The sequence below is a fragment of the Carassius auratus genome, chromosome 24 (genome assembly GCF_003368295.1).
Source record: "Carassius auratus strain Wakin chromosome 24, ASM336829v1, whole genome shotgun sequence".
Classification (NCBI taxonomy): domain Eukaryota; kingdom Metazoa; phylum Chordata; class Actinopteri; order Cypriniformes; family Cyprinidae; genus Carassius; species Carassius auratus.
This window is the reverse complement of record NC_039266.1, coordinates 10,653,127-10,673,516: the sequence shown is the minus strand read 5'-3', so window position 1 is coordinate 10,673,516 and position 20,390 is coordinate 10,653,127. Positions and strand designations below refer to the sequence as shown.

The following is a 20,390-nucleotide window of genomic DNA, read 5'->3' as shown; positions in this document are numbered from 1 at the left end:
TTTTTTCCCTTTTTGCAGCCAGAATTATTTTCCAATTATTTATAATGCAATCTGTGGCACTGTGCTGTTTGATAAAACTGCACATTTTAGAGTGCCCTTTTATTGTGGCCAGCCTAAGGCACACCTGTGCAATAATCATGCTGTCTAATCAGCATCTTGATACACCACACCTGTGAGGTGGATGGATTATCTCGGCAAAGGAGAAGTGCTCACTAACACATATTTAGACAGATTTGTGAACAATATTTGAAAGAAACAGGCATTTTGTGTACAGTATATAGAGAAAGTCTTAGATCTTTGAGTTCAGCTCATGAAAAATGGGGGCAAAAACAAAAGTGTTGCGTTCATAATTTTTCTTCAGTGTATGTATAAGACAAGACTACTAAACAAAGCAAATCGGAGTCATTATTTGGGAAATTGAATGATGACATTAGTGTTGCATGGTCAAAGTTGACTATTTACAGAAAGAGACTTAAGGCTAAAGTATATTATCAACCACAGATTATGCAAATACTCTCCATATAAATCCATAAATCAGATTATTTTCTGACAAGCAAGAGCGTTAAGTCAGAACTGTAAATTCCATCTGAGCAACATTGAAGATTAATAGTGTATGTACAACACTGAACCCTAGGCTATGAAGTTAAAAAGAACACTATGAGCCGTACTTATAAAATAAAGAAGACACAGACAGGTTCAGTATGGTGAATTGTGGCATAAAGGTTGGAAGATTACATCTGTCTGCTCACATGAAATCATGCAGTAATTGAAGTCATTTAAAAAATAAACCAGGACAGGTGCAGTTAAATAGAGTGTTTAATTGTCTTAAGGTAAGTGGGTGTGAGATCAGGTGGAATTAGCTCAGGGTTTAACATGCAAACAAATTTAAATTTGTTTTATAAAGGCATGGTTTCATTAAAAATTCAGCACACTACACAAAAGTCATAGCTGGGATCGTGTTGCTTTCTGTTAGTCAATCAGCTTTGAAATGGAATACATAATCTCTTATGGATCAATTTCAAAGACGTCTGGATAAAAAGGATTTCAGCAGCATTTGCTTTCACACATATTTGATTGGAATAAAGTTGAAACGTTATGCACAAAGGTCTTTGCAGGCATCATCAAACAAGTCAACAAAGGAAAATTCACTGAATCAGTTTTATTCTTTGGTTGTCTTTAAAGCTGAAGTATGCTTCAGTTAGTAAGTTTATTTGGTACTAAATGCATCTTTCCATATTTGAAAAGACCACAATAATTATTTCACAGTCTGCCAATCTTTGTCAAGAATAAATTCATACTTGAGAAAGAGATTGAAAAGGTGTGACATAATTGGTGTGGAGGTGTTTAGACTAAACTGACTGAACTAGACTTCAGTCTTGAACATACATAAGCCTAGGCATCACCAAGTAAAAATAAGCACATCAATTCCTAATGAGAATAGTTCAATAGAATAATTATTACTCTAATTACTGACTGGTTGTTCATATGACAACATGCAATTGTTGACAAATATTAAACTCTTGTTAAAAAAGAACACACTGTATTCTATATATAAAAAATGTGGTAGGGGTGGACTATATGGCAAAATATCATATCACAATTTATTTTTATTTTTTTTCCAGAAATATCACGATTCACGATTTTATCACAATTCTTTGTGATGTTGGTTTTACAATATTGCAAGTTATATGAGCATCACAGCCAAACTTATTTCCCTATTATAGAGACAAAGCCTATAATAAAGGTAACAAAATATAAAAAGAATGGCAGATATTTTCGGCTAATATTTCACCCAAAAAGGAAAATTCTGTCAGCTGTCTGTCAATTCTGTCATAGAGTTTTATTTTTATACCATCATTTACTAACTCAAAAGTAGTTTTAAACCTGAATGAGTTTCGGGATTTTAGAATGCAATTTAGAAGAACTATTTTAACATATTCATTATGTAATTTATTCCTGTGATGGCAACGCAGAATTTTCAGCAGTCTTCGGTGTCACATGATCCTTCAAGAAATGTTCTTATTTATTCTGCGATTTAATACTTTTGTTGAAACAGTTTTTTTTAGGTTTCTTTGAGTGGAAAGTTTAAACAGAGATCTTGTTTAACATTATAAATGTCTTCATTATCACTTTTGATCAAATTAATACATCCTTGCTGAATGAACGTATCCATTCCTTCAAATAAATAATCTTACTGAGCCAAAACATCTGAACGTGTCAAACAAGCTACATTTAAAGACAGAACATCTCCAAGAGGATTTTATCAGTGAAAACAGACCAAAAAGTGTCAGCCTACTAATTACAGAACAACTGAAAAAAATGTCATTAATATATAAATGTGTAGTTCTTCTTTATAAATAAATAACTTGATTAACAAGTGAATTGCTTGATGACTAGTTAAATAACTGAAAAGCATGATTCATTACCCATATCTATTTACAAGCCACTCAAGTCATTTGTCGGAGACCTACATATTAAATCTAACATCAGACAAGTATTAAGTCATTGTCTGATATGGGCACAGATGTGCTCGACCAGCACAAACACATTTCAAAACACAACTGAAGCAAAGACAAATTACCATTCTATGCCAGTCCTGACATAATGGGTTTTCATAAAGAAATACATTTGCTCTTCTTTTGTACAATCTGAAGTAAATGATTATTCCCTAACTAAGTCTGACCCAGATAAACAACCATGTCAGGAATGTCTTCTCCATTCCCTGATGAACACAACAACATGGCAGTAGAAATGAATTACCTGGACACAAAGCAAACATTTTATTCTGAGCAATACTGCAAATCTGACATGTCATAAATCCCAAACTGGCTCCACTGCCAACGTCACATTTAAGAATTGGAGGTAAACGGAAATGACTGTTGTCTCATTTATCTTACATCAGGGATAAAGTAAAGTCACTATATTAGATGAATTGGAGGGTCAAAGAGCACCTTTACTTATGATGTGAACACAGCTTAGCGTTAAAGGCTAAGGACATCACATGTCACCACAATACACAGTGGTCTGTCATTTTTCTGATAAATGGCATATGACTTTTACTTTGAGTGCTAGTATATACTCCTCTTATCTCTTCTTATTGTAATATACTTAATCCAAACTGCCATTTAACCTGAAATTATTTGGAGGAAAAATAGTGACAGTATGATTGAAAAAGGTTTCAAAATAAATTCAATCCACAAACCAAAACCGAATGCTAAAAATGCTGTACATGGCATATAAAAGCACAACAACTAACCATTATTCATTAGCAACACAAAAAGCCTTAATTAATATTCAAGCATATAAGCCTGTCAAAGAAAAATAATGAAATCCAGTGCACGAAATGTGATGATAATTATTCAGGAGTAAAAAAAAAAAAATGATACAGTCCAAAAAACTGAACTGCATATAAATCAGTCCGAAGCCGGATGCTTTGAAAGTCTACTTTTGATTGCTGCTTTAATACTGAAACCATGATTGGTAGACTGGTTATCCTTGAGTGGTGAATTTCTTCAAGAGGGGACATGCAATCAGATTTCAAATTGAATGTAAAAACATATGCCCCTCAAACAAGCTAATTTAGCAGGGCTGTTTGTTTGCCTTTGCTTGGCATTACTTTTGTCAGTCTTGCAGGCAACAGTTAACCAATGCTGAATGGCTAGTGTTATACTTCTATAGCAACAGGAATGATCCGTAATTCCCACTTCAGTCTTCTTAATGTTCGAATACTATCGATCTAGCCTGCATTAAACAGTAATGCACAGCGACCTGTAAATGATCTAGAGACAAACTGAAATCCAAGGGCACCTCACTTCACAAAGCGGGAAGGAAATAAATTCACTCTCTTTTCCAACTGAGTTCCAAAAGTACTCAAAAGTGTCTGCAAAGCAATTTAGGAATGGTTAATAGTGGTAACTGTGATGTCATGACAGTTGTAACACTTTCCACACAAATTTCGAATATCACAGAGAAACAGATAAACATAGCGACACGTAATTCTTAAGTATTTGCATTAAATCCCTTTTTAACAGCTCCCCGTGTGAAGGATACTCATTGAAAGACAAAAGCAGCTAGAAGAACACTCATGAAAATGCTAAAAAGAAATGTAAAGTGGCAAATCAGAGGTTGTTGGCAATATAGCGAGTGGATCCAACACACTCTCTTAAGGAAACGTCCCTCAAGAGACTTTTATCCTGCACCACCAAAATGTCACTCTTAAATCATACGACTTTTCAAAGGACTTTAAGATGCCATTCTACCATCATATTCATCATGTTCAAGAGGATTAAATTACCCAAGGCTAAACTTTTAGGGTAAAAATGAAAAACGTGTCATCATGTGGTCCGAATCCTGTAATATTTTGTCTTCTGTGGGACACAACGTAAGTCTGACTTGGTCTTTTCCAAACACATTTGTCAGTTTGGAAAAACAACACAAGCACATTGCTTTACACGGTCTTCTGAAGTCATAGTGTTTTGTGAGGAACAGACTGAGATTCATGCCATTCCCTGCAAACCTCATCTTCAAATAGTGAGATATAAAATTACACTTTTTTTTTTTCTATGTGAACTATGCAATACACAACCTGATCTCATGAAGAAATCGTACATGTGGGAACTTTTTCCAAGACACGAAATGCGTATTGCCACTTACATTACGTTACATATTCAATGTAAAATATCCACTGAGTGGCACTTAAAAAGTGTTCGTTAACAGATGAACGTACATATGGTACTTATTGGTTTTGTACGTGTCACTGCAGTTCTGACTTGAAATTTCTGTTGAGTGGCGCTATACCAGTAATTGTAATTTAAAATAAAGTACCATCTGAACTACACGTAAACATACCCGATAGTATGAATAAAAGCTAATATGACATAAAAAAGCATGCCATTTTAGCTTGTTTCTCAAGTCTCTCATCTTTCAGCCTGTTTCATTGAGTTATGTTTTTGGTCCCACTTTATATTAGGTGGCCTTAACTACTATGTACTCACATAAAAAAATAAGTACAATGTACTTATTGTGTTCATATTGTATTGTAAAACACTTTTGCTGCTATTGAGGTGGGATAGGGGTAAGGTTAGGGAGAGGGTTGGAGGTATGGGTAAGTTTAAGGGTGGGTTAAGGTGTAAAGTATGGGTCAACAGTGTAATTATAAATGTAATTACAGAAATTAAATACAGATTTAATTACATGTAGTTTTTTTAAAATATAAGTACAATGTAAAAACATGTAAGTACATAGTAGTTAAGGCCACTTAATATAAAGTGGTTCCATGTTTTTCATGGGATTCACACCCAAGAATTCCTTATCCTAAGTCCAATTACGTGCCGGCGGAGCTAACGAGCAAACTTGTTATGTCTGGAAAGCAAATCATACAGAGCTATAATAATAACTTGTGTATAAAATCGATTACAAGTGCTTAAGGTTTTCCCGCCTCTATTATAAATTTCTGCTGGAAACTGCAATGATATGTACAGTACCAGAATACTTAGCATTTTGCGAAAAAAAAAAAAAAAAAGTTCCCACCTACGTTTTCATCATGAGATCAGGAAGGCTATAAATTATGTACATAAAAATGTATATGAATAACACATTCTACAACTTGTACTCAATAATAATGATAATAAAAATAATAAATTGACTTTATTATTTTGATTTTGATTAACTGTTATTCATATGCAGCCATTAAATAAAAAAAAAATAATCAACAACACATTCATTTAATGTGATTTATTATAAAAAATAACAATAAAAGGTAACATTAAAAAGAATGTCCATTCCACTGTACCTTATTTTCTAACCAACAAAGAACCTGAAGGGAGACCTTAGGCCTCGATTTTAAAGTTTAAAGCTCTTTTAGGCTAGTCTGAAGTCTACTCCCTAAAACTAGAGTCTAACTTGGACATATCAAATGATTCATCTTGTGATGTGAGTTGAGAATGTCTAGGAGCAACATTTTGGTTGTGCAGGATAAAATACAATGATGTTTCTCCTTTGAGACCTCACTGTGTGGATCGCTGGTGGGTCCAGTAATAATTCCACTCCCCTCTGCTGTGGGTACTGAGCACAGTGGTACATCAGCCTGAAATCAGTCTGTAAAACTGTCTTTCTCTGGATCTAAGTGCTTCTTTGATTGCTTACTGTTGATTAAACCACCCAGGAAGAAATCAAGGCATCCTCTTGACTCATTGATCTTCAGCTGTCCTTGGTGAGCTCAGTGTTTAAAAGAGGTATGCTAACATCCTGCTACAATAACCACCATGTCTTATGAATATGTCAAGATCCAATCTTGGATCTTAATTTTCTTTTATAATTCATGTTATAACATTTCTTGCATTAAAGACACACAACTTGATGTCAATATAAAGTATAAGAACACTAGAATTAAGATATTTTTCACATACACAACAATTCGAAATGTTTCTTCAAGAGCAAATTAGCATATTAGAATGATTTCCAAAGGATCATGTTACACTGAAGACTCGAGTAACAATTCTGAAAATCCAGCTTTGTCATCACATTACATTACGTTATTTAAAACTGTAATAATATTTCTCAATATAAAAATTTTTTATAAATTAAAAACAGTCTGGGTAAGCTAAGAGAGTTAGTAAACAATGAAAACATCCTACCAACCCAAAAACTTTTAATAATAATGGATAAACTCCAACAGTAATTATTTCACCTTATTAATTGTGCTACTCACCCAGATGTTGCCATCTTGATGGTATGGTTTCCAGTTCCTGCCTGTGTCACTATAGAGCAGCCGGTAACGTGTCGTCCAATCAGAGCTGCTATATCGACCCTGCGTGGCGATGGCTGTGACCTGTTTCCTGCTTCCCAGGTCGACCTGCAGCCACTGGTAATGATCACTGTCCAGCGGAGACCAGCCCCCAGCACCTAGAGAAAGTGCACAATACTCACTACCTTGTTGTATTGATCTAAAGTCTTTGTGGCTGTGTCATGAAGGGGCTAGAGAAAAACAGAACAGGAACAAGTGCTGTTGCGTTTTTTGTGTAAATGTTATGTTTGCTTGTAAATGTGTTTTTTTTTTTTTTTTTTACAAATTATATGGGTCGTTCTCTACAGGATAATCTACAAGAGTGTTGTAATTTAACAAAGATCAGCTGAAATGGTGTTGTTCCAGAGGAGCATCTGTATTTTTCTGTTCTCGCTTCTCTAGGAAGTCTAAGAACAGATTGTCTTACAGATGTTTTATCTGTGCTTTTAGCTGGAGGCTTTTGGACATTTGTTAAAGGGATATTTGAAGGATCATTAAATGTCATAAATCCAACCATTAATATTAAAGAAACGACCCCTTTTCAAGCACATGGTTCCATTCTAGCACGTAATGCCTACTTCTCACAATCCAATGCAATAACGTTTTATTTTATTCATTATCAAGATACCAAGAGGGAAACAGAGTCAAAGAATTAAAATGAGAGACGCAAAGTGTGAAGAGAAGTGATTTTTTTAAAAAACCTTCTGAATTATGAGAAGAATATTCTTATTGTGCATCATTTCCAAACTAGCTGCAAGTAGGCTAAATGTTTGGACATATTATTTAACTGTGGATTTTAAAATGGGTAAACTGCTAGTTGCAATATTAGCCTTATAGAAAGACAAAAGAGTAAGACATTTTATTCCAAAAGTGTTAAATTGGCATCTTCGCCACAGAATGTGTTGGAAATTTAATGACTGCTATATATACTGCTAGACATTGTTAGCAGACAAATTAAACTAGAGAATCTACAGATACAAAATTGCCCATAGTTTAAGAGGAACCCAGATATAATCACCATGTGATTCAATAGTGAAGTCAGGGTTTCTGTCTGTATCTATATTGGTATGAAATAGACATACTGTACTGCATGAAGCTTAAACTTTTAGAAGTACATTCCGTTTATTTAGTTCCTAGCTTCACACTAAACATAGAGCACGATTGCGCTGACCGGCGACACACTGCAGACTGCCAAAGGGAGAGTCAGAGTGAGGACATAAAGTGAGGGTCAGCAGTTAAGGGTGTCCAGGGATCAGTACAAGACAGAAGCTTAAGAAAGTGTAAGAGAGCCAGGGGACATCCACTCCACCGCCACCTGCCACCGAGGCAGATGTTCTGAGGAGATAAAGAGAGCAAAAGTAGGGCACTGGAAGGACACCAACAGCCCAGAAAGAGGAGAATAAAACAGACAGCAGAAGACAACAGCTCCTAGAGTTATTACGGTCCAGACTAAATAAATAAAAAAACACTTGATGACTCTGATAAAACAGGAGAAGATAGAGCTGAAGAGATGAAAAATAAATCGCATTATGTTGGTCTAAACCCTGCCTGATGGGATACCTGTGTAGCCTTATAGATGTAGCATGTAGAACTTTGTGATGATAATGCACCTAGGCGATGATAAATCATATGGCATAATTTTTGAATAGTTTACCATTTGCTAGTATGCTGACACTAAAAGAGAGAGACTCGCAATGTGATTTATTCTGCACGATTTGGTGATTTGTTTTTGTATTGTGTTCAGTCACTTGACAAAGTTAATATATTTGATGATTTCTGGATTCAAATATAGATGTTCAAATGCAGGCATTATGTTTTCAGTATTGGTTTCTAATACAAGATGAAGGAGATACAGACAGCTGTAGGCAAAGTGCTACAGGCAGGCTGCTACAGTATCAATGGGGGTTTGCTGCACATTAATCACAGAGGGATCTGTTTGACCTCATAATTAAAATTCTGTCGTTATGGTTTTATCATTTTCATGCTTGAAGTTTTGCCTCAGTAATACATTTTCAGTCAGGGAAGAACGTACATTATCGAACTTCAGCCACCAGTTAGAGTTAAAGAAAAAGTGTATAAAAGATCTTCAGATTCTAAACATGAATGAATTTCTTCACTCCATGAAACAGAAAAAGGATATAATTAAAAGTCGTATTTATGTAGTCAGCACAATTTCATGATTTTGAAAGTTGTTTCTTATGCTCATCAGTGCCACATTTATTTCTACCAAAACTAAAATTAAAACAGCAATATTGTGAAATATTATTACCATTAAAAATAACCCTTTTCCATGGAAGCTTGTTTCAGCATAAAAAAAAATGATCTCAATTCAGACTTTTCCTTCACAATTCTTGAGTTTAATATCTCACAAACTATTTTCAGAACTGCGAGATATAAACATGCAATTCTGAAAAAAATAAAATAAATAATAATAATAATAATAATAATAATAATGAAATGTCTTTGCAGTTACCTTTCATCAGTGTGTCCTTTCTCAATAATAAAAAAAAATGTAGTAGCTTATATATAAAACACTCCAATGTTGTATATTACCCTATGTACAGTATATGTTACTATAGGTTATATGATAATTTTTTTTTTACAGTGTATATAATGTCTAAAATGAAGAAAAAATATTTAATTCACTCAGGAAACTAATTTCAACTTTATAAGAATGCAAAAGGAGAAAGGATATGGATCGCTGCTCACATTCCTTATATTAGTCCCTTAATCTCATGCATGGATACATTGGTATTCAGCTGAGCTTGGGGTACATGACTGAATGCTGGGGGACTGAACCTTCCGTCCCCTCTGTCATTCACCTTCCCAACTCTACCTCTCATTAGTTTCCAACAGGCTATTTTGTTTCCCTCATAGCAGCCAGAACAGCTGCCTGTCCCTTCCCATCTACAGCTGTGAGGGTCAAACAGGTTTCTGATGAAGTGAGATTTGACCTTTCCCTCAGATTCATCTCACAGATGAACTGCTGTTAAATAGATGCCCATCCTGCCAGATGAGAGTGGAGGAAGCCTAAGCTAGTCTCAAATCTGATGTCTGGATTTGAGGTGATGCCGAGGGCAGACCGCAAAATGGCTGTGTGCATCTCACACACCAGAGTGGCGTGATTACAGCTGACCTTCAACAGGCCATTTGCTGATGTAAATCCATATGAAAAATGTGAAGTGATGGATGTGTTTCATATAGTGTCAAGGCCTTTCAAAGTCTGAGTGAAAGAAATGCATATCAAACTACTAGGCTTTTGTAAAAAGATATAGAAGCAAAAACACATAGCCAGAGTTTTAACCTTTGCTCTGGAAATGGGGTCCTACAGGCCCACTGCTAGACTGCACAAGACACTGTATAGATTATAATGAATTCAAAGCAGCAGAAACAATTTACTTCACTTGTACAAACCCAAATGTGCGTCATCTGTGTATAACTATTACTCATATTTATAATTATTTATTATTATTATATTTATGAGGTGTTGAATTTCTGCAAACATCTTATTCACTAAATCTTTTTATAGTTCTGCGTCACTTTTTGCTTTGTATAGTGAGGAATATTTTATTTGTACTTTAAATATTTCATTGGAATACCTAACAGCTATTGGATATTTATATGCTATTATTTACCATTTTCAAGACAGACAGTAATAAAGACAGAATTATAGGTGAAAAAATTAATGCATAAATGGAAAGCCTGATAGAACAATAGACAGATTTGACAGAAAAATACATAGAATGACAAACAGAATGACATAGAAGCACACAGATAGATAGACAGATGGAGGAATGGACAAATGGCTGGACAGATAGATAGAGAGAGAGAGAGAGAGAGAGAGAGAGAGAGATAGAATAATAATACTATACATGGATTGTCCCCTTTTAGGATACAATGCATGCATTAAGAATAAAGGATGATATCACTATAACTGTCACCCATCAAAGCAGATAAATATCAATCCTGCTTTCTATTGATTATGTGCTCACTCTCTCTCTTTCCTCTTCTATATTCAGCCTGGAAATCTTTAAAATGCATTAGTAAGGCTAAATAATGCATCATTGATAGAGTCAGAATGTTGGATGCTGGCATATGGACATTACCTATAATAGTCCTTCATGACACTGCTCATCTAACTAGAACTAATGAGCCTTCCTCTGTGACATCATCTCCCAGGGTCCCGCAGCAAACCCGCACCCTGGCACAACCGGCCACTTCTGATGCCAACATGCTGTCAAATCCAACTTTTCTCAGCTCTCTAGTCCAGTGACATTGGAACTGGTCACAGCAATGTCCTAAAGCTAATTATATTTGAGAAGAAACACTGACAATGTGATTTCAGTGAAACATGTGCTGTATGGATGTGGATTTCATTAGAGGTTCCCCAGTGTCATTGCTATTCATAATATTGAGTAAAAAAGGGGAATAAATACCCAGTCTATCATATATAAAAATGTCATACTCCATCGACGGGATGAAGTCCAGACTTCACCCTATTATTCACAATTTTAATGACTAAATAAGATTGTGCAAGATCGATGGCAGCTGCATATCTGCATGGGAATTCTGGGCAAGAATGACACAAGTGACAAAAAGAACCTCTCTTCAACACTGATAAGGCATCATTAACATGCAACATGGCCTTTGCCTTTCCTACAGTAACAAGAATCCAATCTCTGATGAAACTTGAGAAAAAAAAAATGACTATGACTTCAGATAAAAAATAATAAAATAAAAATAAGCCTGAGAGTTTTTTCGAACATTACTCACCTAGGTGTCTCTAAAGTACATGAGGGTTGAAAGAGAAGAACCTCAGAGGTGCACAAAGCTGTCATGTGATTGATATGAAGCCTCATGTGTGCAGACTAGCAGGCTGGAAAACATGTTCACTGGACACCACTGTGCGGCTTCAGAGTGACAGGGAGCCCTGTGTCGCTGATGGAGGCAGTGCCAGAGGGCATATCCCATTGCTTATTCCCACAAACCCCACCGGCCTTCAGTGAGAAAGGTGGCTGAATGGAAATGCTGGCTTTATACACACCTGTAAGCTGCTGGGCATAGCCACCTGCCAATCTTGTGTCGCTTTATGATGTCTGAACTTTTAAATCCCTCACAAAGTAATCAATCTGGTTATATTGCAGAAAACCAAGCAAAACACAACTATTTGTAGCTGTTGAACATACTATTCTGCTAAATACTGCATGTTCTAAGAGGAGAGGGCATTACAGGGATAGTTCAACCAAAAATAATAATTTTGTCATCATTTACAAAATGTTTGACTTTAGACATAGATATTTTGAGGAATGTGTGGGCTGCAGTTTTGTATTCTATGATTGTTAACAAATCCATTAAATATAATAATAACAATTATATATAGTTATATATAGTTATTATATATATATAATATATAGTAATACAATATAATAATAACAATAATATAGTAATATAGAAATATAGTAATATTTAGTAATACTTGGATAATAATAATATGCCATAATTCCTCAAATAAAAACCGTTATTCAAATAAACGGCGGGCCTCTTATAGTGGCCGGGGACGTGGTCAACACGGACAAATAAAGGCCGGTCTTAAATAAAGGCCGGGGGAAAATTTGTGCAGCAGAGCCAGATAATGAACTTACACGCCCACTGTCGGAGCTTTTCTCGTTCTCGAGTCAAGAACCGGTTGCATCCTTTTTCGGACCACCAGTACACTGAACCGAGAACCGTTTCTGTCGGACGCGTCCGAGCTGATGATAATGCGCATGCGTGATTCACCGCGAAAGCAGACTGACACAGAGCGTGTCTGAACGGAACTGATTCTTTTGGTGATTGATTCTGAACTGATTCTGTGCTAATGTTATGATCTCTGTCCACTGCAACGCTAATGCTTTTAATTTAAAATGGGTTATTTAAAACAATTACTTATCAAACAGATGGTATTAGAAATAAAAACCTGCTTCAAATAAAAGCCTGTTACTTGCAGTTCAGGTAAATAAAGGCCCCGGTTTTTATTTGAGGAATTACGGTAGTAATATTTGGATGACAGTTACTGTATTGAACAGTATGCCATATATCCATTTCAAAAGTAGATATTTACACATTACTGTATGTGGGATATTGATTGAAAGAGACTGGATAGAATTCCCAATTATACTTTTACTAGTGGTCTGGGCGAAAAAAAATACAATAAATAAATAACCTTGTCATTGTGATATACAAAAGGAAAAATAAATATGGGCACAAAGATGAAAATACAGTTTTTCTCAGTCGCTTTGGTACATTTCTCTAATCATTCTTGAGATTTGCAAAGCAGTAAGTGCATTTCTCAAAACAACTCTTACAAATAGCAAAACACCATCGATTACCTGCAAAAGCCAATCTCTTGCTCAAAATCCTTAGTTCATCTCTCAAAAAATAAATATCTGTGTCAATGAGCATGTCAGTGCCATCAGAATGACAAGTCCTTGTGTCATAGTTTATGGATTAGACAGTCAAATTGCTTAGTCATGTTGTCAGTATTACAGTGTACTCTGGAGGGATGTTCTGATGTAAACTATAGCAAGATTTTGGATGACAGTTACTGTATTGAACAGTATGCCATATATCCATTTCAAAAGTACAAATTTACACATTACTGTATGTGGGATATTGATTGAAAGAGACTGGATAGAATTCCCTGTTACACTTTTACTAGTGGTCTGAACCCCCCCCCCCCCCCCCAATTTTTTTAAAATAAAACCTTTACAATGCCATTGTGATATTGAAAAGGACAAGGAAATATGGGCACCAAGATGAAAATACTGTAAGTAAATTTTCAGAATTTGTAACTCTTGTGTTGTCCTCTATCTATACAGTATAAGCTTTCCAACTGAAGATTCATGAGATGAACCTTTGAGCTATTTCAGAGAAATGGTTTATCATTGGTTTATCATCTAAATTCTCTTCATTATTCAATATTCACTTGCACAATTCATGCCAAATTGACAAAAAGTCTAATAATAATGTGTAAAAATAAAATTAAAAAGTGTGCTTGGCAGTTTATGACAACTAGATTAACCATTTTGCATTTAATGACTTATACGATGAACCAAAGACTAGATGTTTTGAGGGGTAAGACTATTGCACAGAAAACTGAATAATACTTTTTGAGCAACATGACATTAGCAACTGATAATGTAGGAAACTGCAGATACATGTGCATAATCAGTTGCATGAATGTACAAAAGTAATCGCAACTTGTTCAAAAGAATGAGAAACTGTTTTTGTGATGTGTATAAATGACTAGATGATGTGGAGGTTGTACAAGTAGTTTTGAGAATTTCATTTCTGATTTGAGAAAAGCACCAAAGCGACTGAGAAAAACTGTAAAAACTAAACTGATTACCATGGATAAATAAATAAATCTCTAAAATGTCTGATGGCCAACAATCAGTATTATATTGATATATTATCACCCTTACATAAAATATGCAATAAGTTATCACAGAGTACTGAACCAAGCCAAGCTATGACAGAATTGTTTTTTCAATTTTCGTTCATCTATGCCTTTCAGGTAAACTGCCACATATGTATACATGAGCTCCACTTGACAGAATAAACAACAAAAATGATCCATGTAGACATGCCAAGAACACCAATTTATTCATGCATAGGCAATACTATATCTCCTCAAGGAAGAAAGATTTGTATGGAGCTTACACTGTGCCTCTTAGAAGAATTAGTAATACGAGGCACAGTTACAGTACCAATTAATATTACAATATTTTGTGTACATAATAGAGCCCAGTGACTCATTGAGCTTGGAAATAACATGCAATTTGAAGCCTTTAAAATCAGACCCACAAACTCCCACAGCGAGGCTCATAAAACATCCATTTGGATCTGAATTTTCTCTCCCATGAGAGCCTATCACAGCAACAAAAAACAAGCAAAAAATGCTTTTGACGCACAATTAGCAGTGGTTTATTTCTTTCTGCTTTTCTCCCTCATAAAATAATCAAATAACTAAAAACATGATCTCGTTCCGTCAAAGATGCCAAACTAAACTTCAAAGACGTCCTATGAGGACACGGAAACTTCCATTTGAATTAAATAACATTTTCAGTGAATGATGAGGAACAAACTGAAAATAATAAACATGTGAATTGTGCACAAATAAATCATAGCGTTGTCACATCTGTTGTAGATTTTCGCTCAATTAGTCTTAAGCACATAGTGTTTTCCGAAGCACAGTTTGCCGTAATGGGATGAGTCGTTGTAGCCCAGTAATTCACGCAATAATTCCCAGCTGGAGTTATTGAAGTAATAACTCTGCGGTGCCATAATATAGTGTATAGATGTTTATTGGAATGACACACAACTATATCAAGTCTGAGCACCTGTGAAATTGAAGTTTGGAATATATTGTTTGCATAAAAAACAAAGGCCAGAGAGTGTTCATTGAGGTATTGTGATGAAAGAAAAAGGGTTTGTTCATTCTGCAGGTCACATCACTGGGTGTTAATATATGCATATGAGCAAGAATAATGAAAATTTACCTCCTCTTTTGTTTAGCTTGGCATATCCAGGTGCATAGCCACTAGTGAACACAGAGGAGCTGGTGAAGGCATTATGGGGAAGTGGAGTGACCAGAGCTTCATCACATTTTTCTACAGAAGAAAAAGAGAAAAGACATTACAATCACACGAAATAACAACATAAAGCAGTGAAGCAGCACTTCAATTTCAAATCTATCTGTTTTAGGAGAGTAAAAGTACCCACAAGATGAGGGAAGAAATGAGAGAAGCCAGTGTTTACTGAGCTGAGATGCCCATCATGGAAGACCTTTTCTGACTGCAGGCTCTATTAACAGCGGCATATTAAAGAGTCAAAGCATTAGGAGGATGGATGCTGTGCTCCCGCTGGTCATTACTCAGGTCTGAGGGCTTCACGGTTACAGGGCTAAAATGCCAGAGCAAGTGATCTTTTCCATTACATATGGAGAAAATTAGCACTGAAATGAACTAGTTATTACTTTCAAGATGTGTGGACTGTTGTAAAGATGTAATGATGACAATTATTAAGGCACAAACAGATTATCGATTGTTGATCAATTTCAGCAGAAACAACAGAAAGGGGTTAAGTAATACAATGGGTATGCAATGCATAACACCCTAAAATGATAAAAATGAAACAGTCTTGGCATATTTATCAGTGCATCTCTAAAATAATGATTATGTGCACTGCAAAAACTGAACAAGAGGTGTCAACAAACCCAGCGTGGCACTGTGTTATTATAAAATCAGAAAAGAAAAAAGCAAGGCCTATCTTTTATGTTTGCTTGAAAGCAGTTATTTATAAACAGGGAATGAAAGAAAATGAAATTTGAAATTGAAAAAAAAAAAAAAAGTGAAATTGTTATACACAATATATTATTTCTATTTTATGTAGCATACTGTATTTTGTGTTTTTTCTTATATTTTATATTAAATGTGGATAAATAAATCAATTTATAATTCATTATATTAGATATAATAATTAGTGCTGTCAATCAGTTAAAAATTAACAAATTAATCACACATTTTCTGTAATTAATCGCAATTAATCACATAATAATACTATTATACACTGTAACAAAATGTACTGTATATGTGTATACACATACACACACTGTATATACACACATACACATAATTTAAAAATGTAATAAGATAATGAATTCAAATTGTAATACCTACATGCCGATAAAAATATGCATATGGTTAATATACATATGGTATCTGGTACATGTTCAGCAATTTATAAAAAAATAAAAATCAATAAATAAAAATCAACCATGGAAATTCCTAAAATAGTACATTCCTAATGTGTGGTATACTTCTTTCTTTATGTGTAAACTGGTGTTCACACTGTCTTAGCATATAAGCGAATGGAAATCATAATGAGGCAATTAGCGGCAGTTCAGATATTACAAGGCAAAGTTCAACTGTAAGCAAATGAGCAGTGAAGCAATTCAAAAAGTTACTGCAAGTTCCAAACTGTGAACTAAAATCTGCTTCCATGCTATTGTTCTGTCTCAGACACCTGGAGACAACAGGGTATGCCAAACTGGACAAATATCTTAGTGATGAATGGCAAAAAATGATACAGCATATGCAAAGACAGCTTCCAGACACAAACTGTCCCAGAAGAGCCCCGGCTTTCGTGACTGATAGCGGCAGTTTGGTGTATTCAATATGAAAACTCATCCACTATATTTGCTTTCAGCCATGCACTCAGTCACTAACCCTTGACGGAGAGAGGACGTGTTCATATGTGAGGAGGGTAGAGACAACTGATTCTAATGAGCATCTGTCATGTTCAAGCAATATTTAGCTTTTTGTCTCCAAATCCCCAGTCAAATCAGTCCTTTGACCAGGACTATCAAACAGAAATGCATCTCACACAGATGGCTGTCCAAACTGAGATCTACGTCTTCTATGTTTTTCATTCTTACCAGACAGTACCCATTACCCAGAGGACACATGAAAATAGTACACCCTGTCATGTGTTCCTTCTCTACCTGTTGGCGGATAGCTGAAGTACCCAATTACAGTTGACATTACAGAGTCAACCCGGCATAATTACTGTCATCTGCATCGCATTACAGGGACAGATAGAAAACAAACAATTAATAATTTAAGACAATAAAGCATTATAGTTTCTCTTGAGAACCCAGTGCTCAAACATGTAGACTTGCTTCAGGGATTGAAAATAAACATCCAATCAACTATGTCAGTTGAGTTTAAGATACAGAGACATCTGAAGTCCATAATGGTTACTCTGTTCCAGTCAAGTCAATTTTATTTATATGTCACTTTAGACAATACAGATTATTTCAAAGCAGCTTCACAGTATTAAGGAAAATGACTATCATGATCCAAACTACATCAAATATGAGGCATATTATAGTTCTGCTGTAAAAATAAATGAATAAATAAATACAATAATGTAATTTTTCAGCACAAGTAAGTTCAGTTTAGAATTTTTTCAGTTCAATGACTGTGTTAAGTTAATTAATTATGATCAGTACCATTTAAAATTTTGCAAGTGGTGAAATTATGCATCAAGGCTGTGTTTTTTTTTAATGAAAAAGTACAGTAGAGCAAAATTGTGAAATATTATTAACATTTAAAATGAGTGTAAATAATTTTCTAACAGTCTAAAAGTTACTACTTTCACTTTTGATCAATTTAATGAAATAAATAAATAAATCTTAAAAATTTTGTCTGGTTCATAAAAAATGGGGTATAATATTATATTGTACTAAATGTCTGCCCCCCAAAATTCAGTTGGAAAAGACTATGCACAGGGGATGTGTAGCTTAGTGGTTAAAGTCCCGGCTAACAATCAAACGGTTGTAGGTTCAGAGCCATGCCAAGAGCCATCATCATTATGTCCTTGAACAAAGCTATTAACCTCAGGACATCAGGGGGATTGAACATCTAATAAATGGACTGGGTGTTTGGATAAAAGTGGCCGCTAAATGACAAGGTGGGCAATGCAAAAACCAGAAATATGCCAAGGCTTTAAAATCAGGCCTGTACTAGCCGATAACACAGTTTAAAATTAACTGATCAAGTCTTTAATTCACTGAAAGTGAAAAGCCAAAGAAGGATTTACTGGTGTGCCATTATAGTTACACTTTCCGGTTAAATCAATGTGGAACAAGCCAAAGACCTAAAGACTTTCCAAAGCTATTCCGAACATTTATGACTATGCCTTTATGAGCATCCATATCCATAACTTGTCGAGCATCACTGCTGTCACAGCACTATAATTCTCTTTGTAGAAGCTTGTGTTGGAAATTTATGTGGCATTATTAGTTTTGAAACTATGATGGTCATAATTTTGACACGGAAAGCACAAAGGACTGTTTGACTTGCAATCACCACAAAGGAGCATCCAGGATCAGCTTACACGAAGGAAAACAGGCTTTGATTCTCTGAGGTAAATCTGGGGAGCTGAAACAGCAGAAATCAGATGGATCGTATATCAGGATCGTGGCAAAGACACATTACTGAGAGACCTGCAAATCGTTGTTCAATCCTAAAACAAATTTCACCATATTCCAGGCAGGAAGACGAAAGGGAAGCATGTCACAAAATAGATTTACTTGTCCATGTGACATTTTCCTCCATGCAAATACCTCTGCCCTGAGCAAATAGCACAACTGTCTCTGACGCTCAACCGCAGAATGACCAAAATCATAAGGTATATATTCATTCATATAATTATTCATTCACAGTGTGTCAGCTAATATTACAAACCAAACAAAAAGGAACTACGTTGTTAAGATGTATGTAAGTCTGTACTATGCTCATTATCTTTGTTTATATAGCGTTGTATTGGCCATTGTGGAGAATTCAAGATATGCAGTTTTTAAATCATTTTCCATATCCGTTGTTCTTTAACCAAAACTTTACATAAAGTACTGTACATGAATATTAACAACAGACTTTCCATTGGAAACACTGCTGGTTGTTATTGGCGGGTTATGAGTCCGATTCACCTTGCCTGAGGAAGGCACATCACTTTAATAGCCAGCACGGTCATTATCTCACGATTCTCTCATTCACACCGCTCTCCCATCCTGCCAAGACTGTCTTTTTCCCAAAGCAGTTAAAGCCTATTTTATGTAAAATTAGTTTTCTCACAGTATGCGTGCCACAATACCAGTGAAAGGCACCTGTGCAATGTTCTGGTGATTAGATTAAATCCGAAAAATACTATAATATACAGGGATCTTTATGCATCTCCCTAATCAATTTACAAGCTGAAAAGATTGATACATTCTATATAAACATCTACAGGCTGACTCACAACAGCAAAAACATACAGGTGCTTCTCAATAAATTAGAATGTCGAGGAAAAGTTAATTTATTTCAGTAATTCAACTCAAATTATGGAACTCTTGTATTAATTAAATTTAGTGCACACAGACTGAAGTAGTTTAAGTCGTTGGTACTTTTAATTGTGATCATTTTGGCTCACATTTAAGAAAAATCCACCAATTCACTATATTAAAAATTAGAATACTTCATAAAACAAATAAAAAAAGAAACATTTAGATTAGTTGGCCTTCTGGAAAGTATGTTAATTTACTTTACATGTACTCAATGCTTGGTAGGGGCTCATTTTGCTTTAATTACTGTCTCAATTCAGCATGGGATGGAGGTGATCAGTTTGTGGCACTGGTGAGGCGGTATGGAAGCCCAGGTTTCTTTGAAAGTGGCCTTCAGCTCATCTGCAATTTTTGGTCTCTTGTTTCTCATTTTCCTCTTGACAATAGCCCATAGATTCTCTATGTGGTCATGTCCGGTGAGTTTGCTTGCCAGTCAAGCACACCAACACCATGGTCATTTAACCAACCTTTGGTGCTTTTAGCAGTGTGGGCAGGTGCCAAATCCTGCTGGAAGATGAAATCAGGATCTACAAAAAGCTGGTCAGCAGAAGGAAGCATGAAGTGCTCTAAAATTTCTTGGTAAATGGGTGCAGTGACTTTGGTTTTCAAAAAACAGAATGGGCCAACATTGGCAGATGACATTGCACCCCAAATCATCACAGACTGTGGAAACTTTACATT

The 20,390-nt window shown here is 35.3% G+C and overlaps 1 protein-coding gene across 1 annotated transcript in view; it reads right to left on the bottom strand.

Annotated features, from left to right (window-relative positions):
* Positions 1 to 20,390, bottom strand: part of cntnap2a (contactin associated protein 2a) — a 343,240-nt gene that overhangs the window by 190,866 nt on the left and 131,984 nt on the right. Inside the window, exons 2-3 of the mRNA XM_026200982.1 lie at positions 15,325 to 15,435; positions 6,710 to 6,903 (exon numbers count right to left, since the gene is read on the bottom strand). Coding sequence (XP_026056767.1) covers positions 6,710 to 6,903; positions 15,325 to 15,435 — 305 coding nt within the window. The remainder of the gene's footprint in view (positions 1 to 6,709; positions 6,904 to 15,324; positions 15,436 to 20,390) is intronic.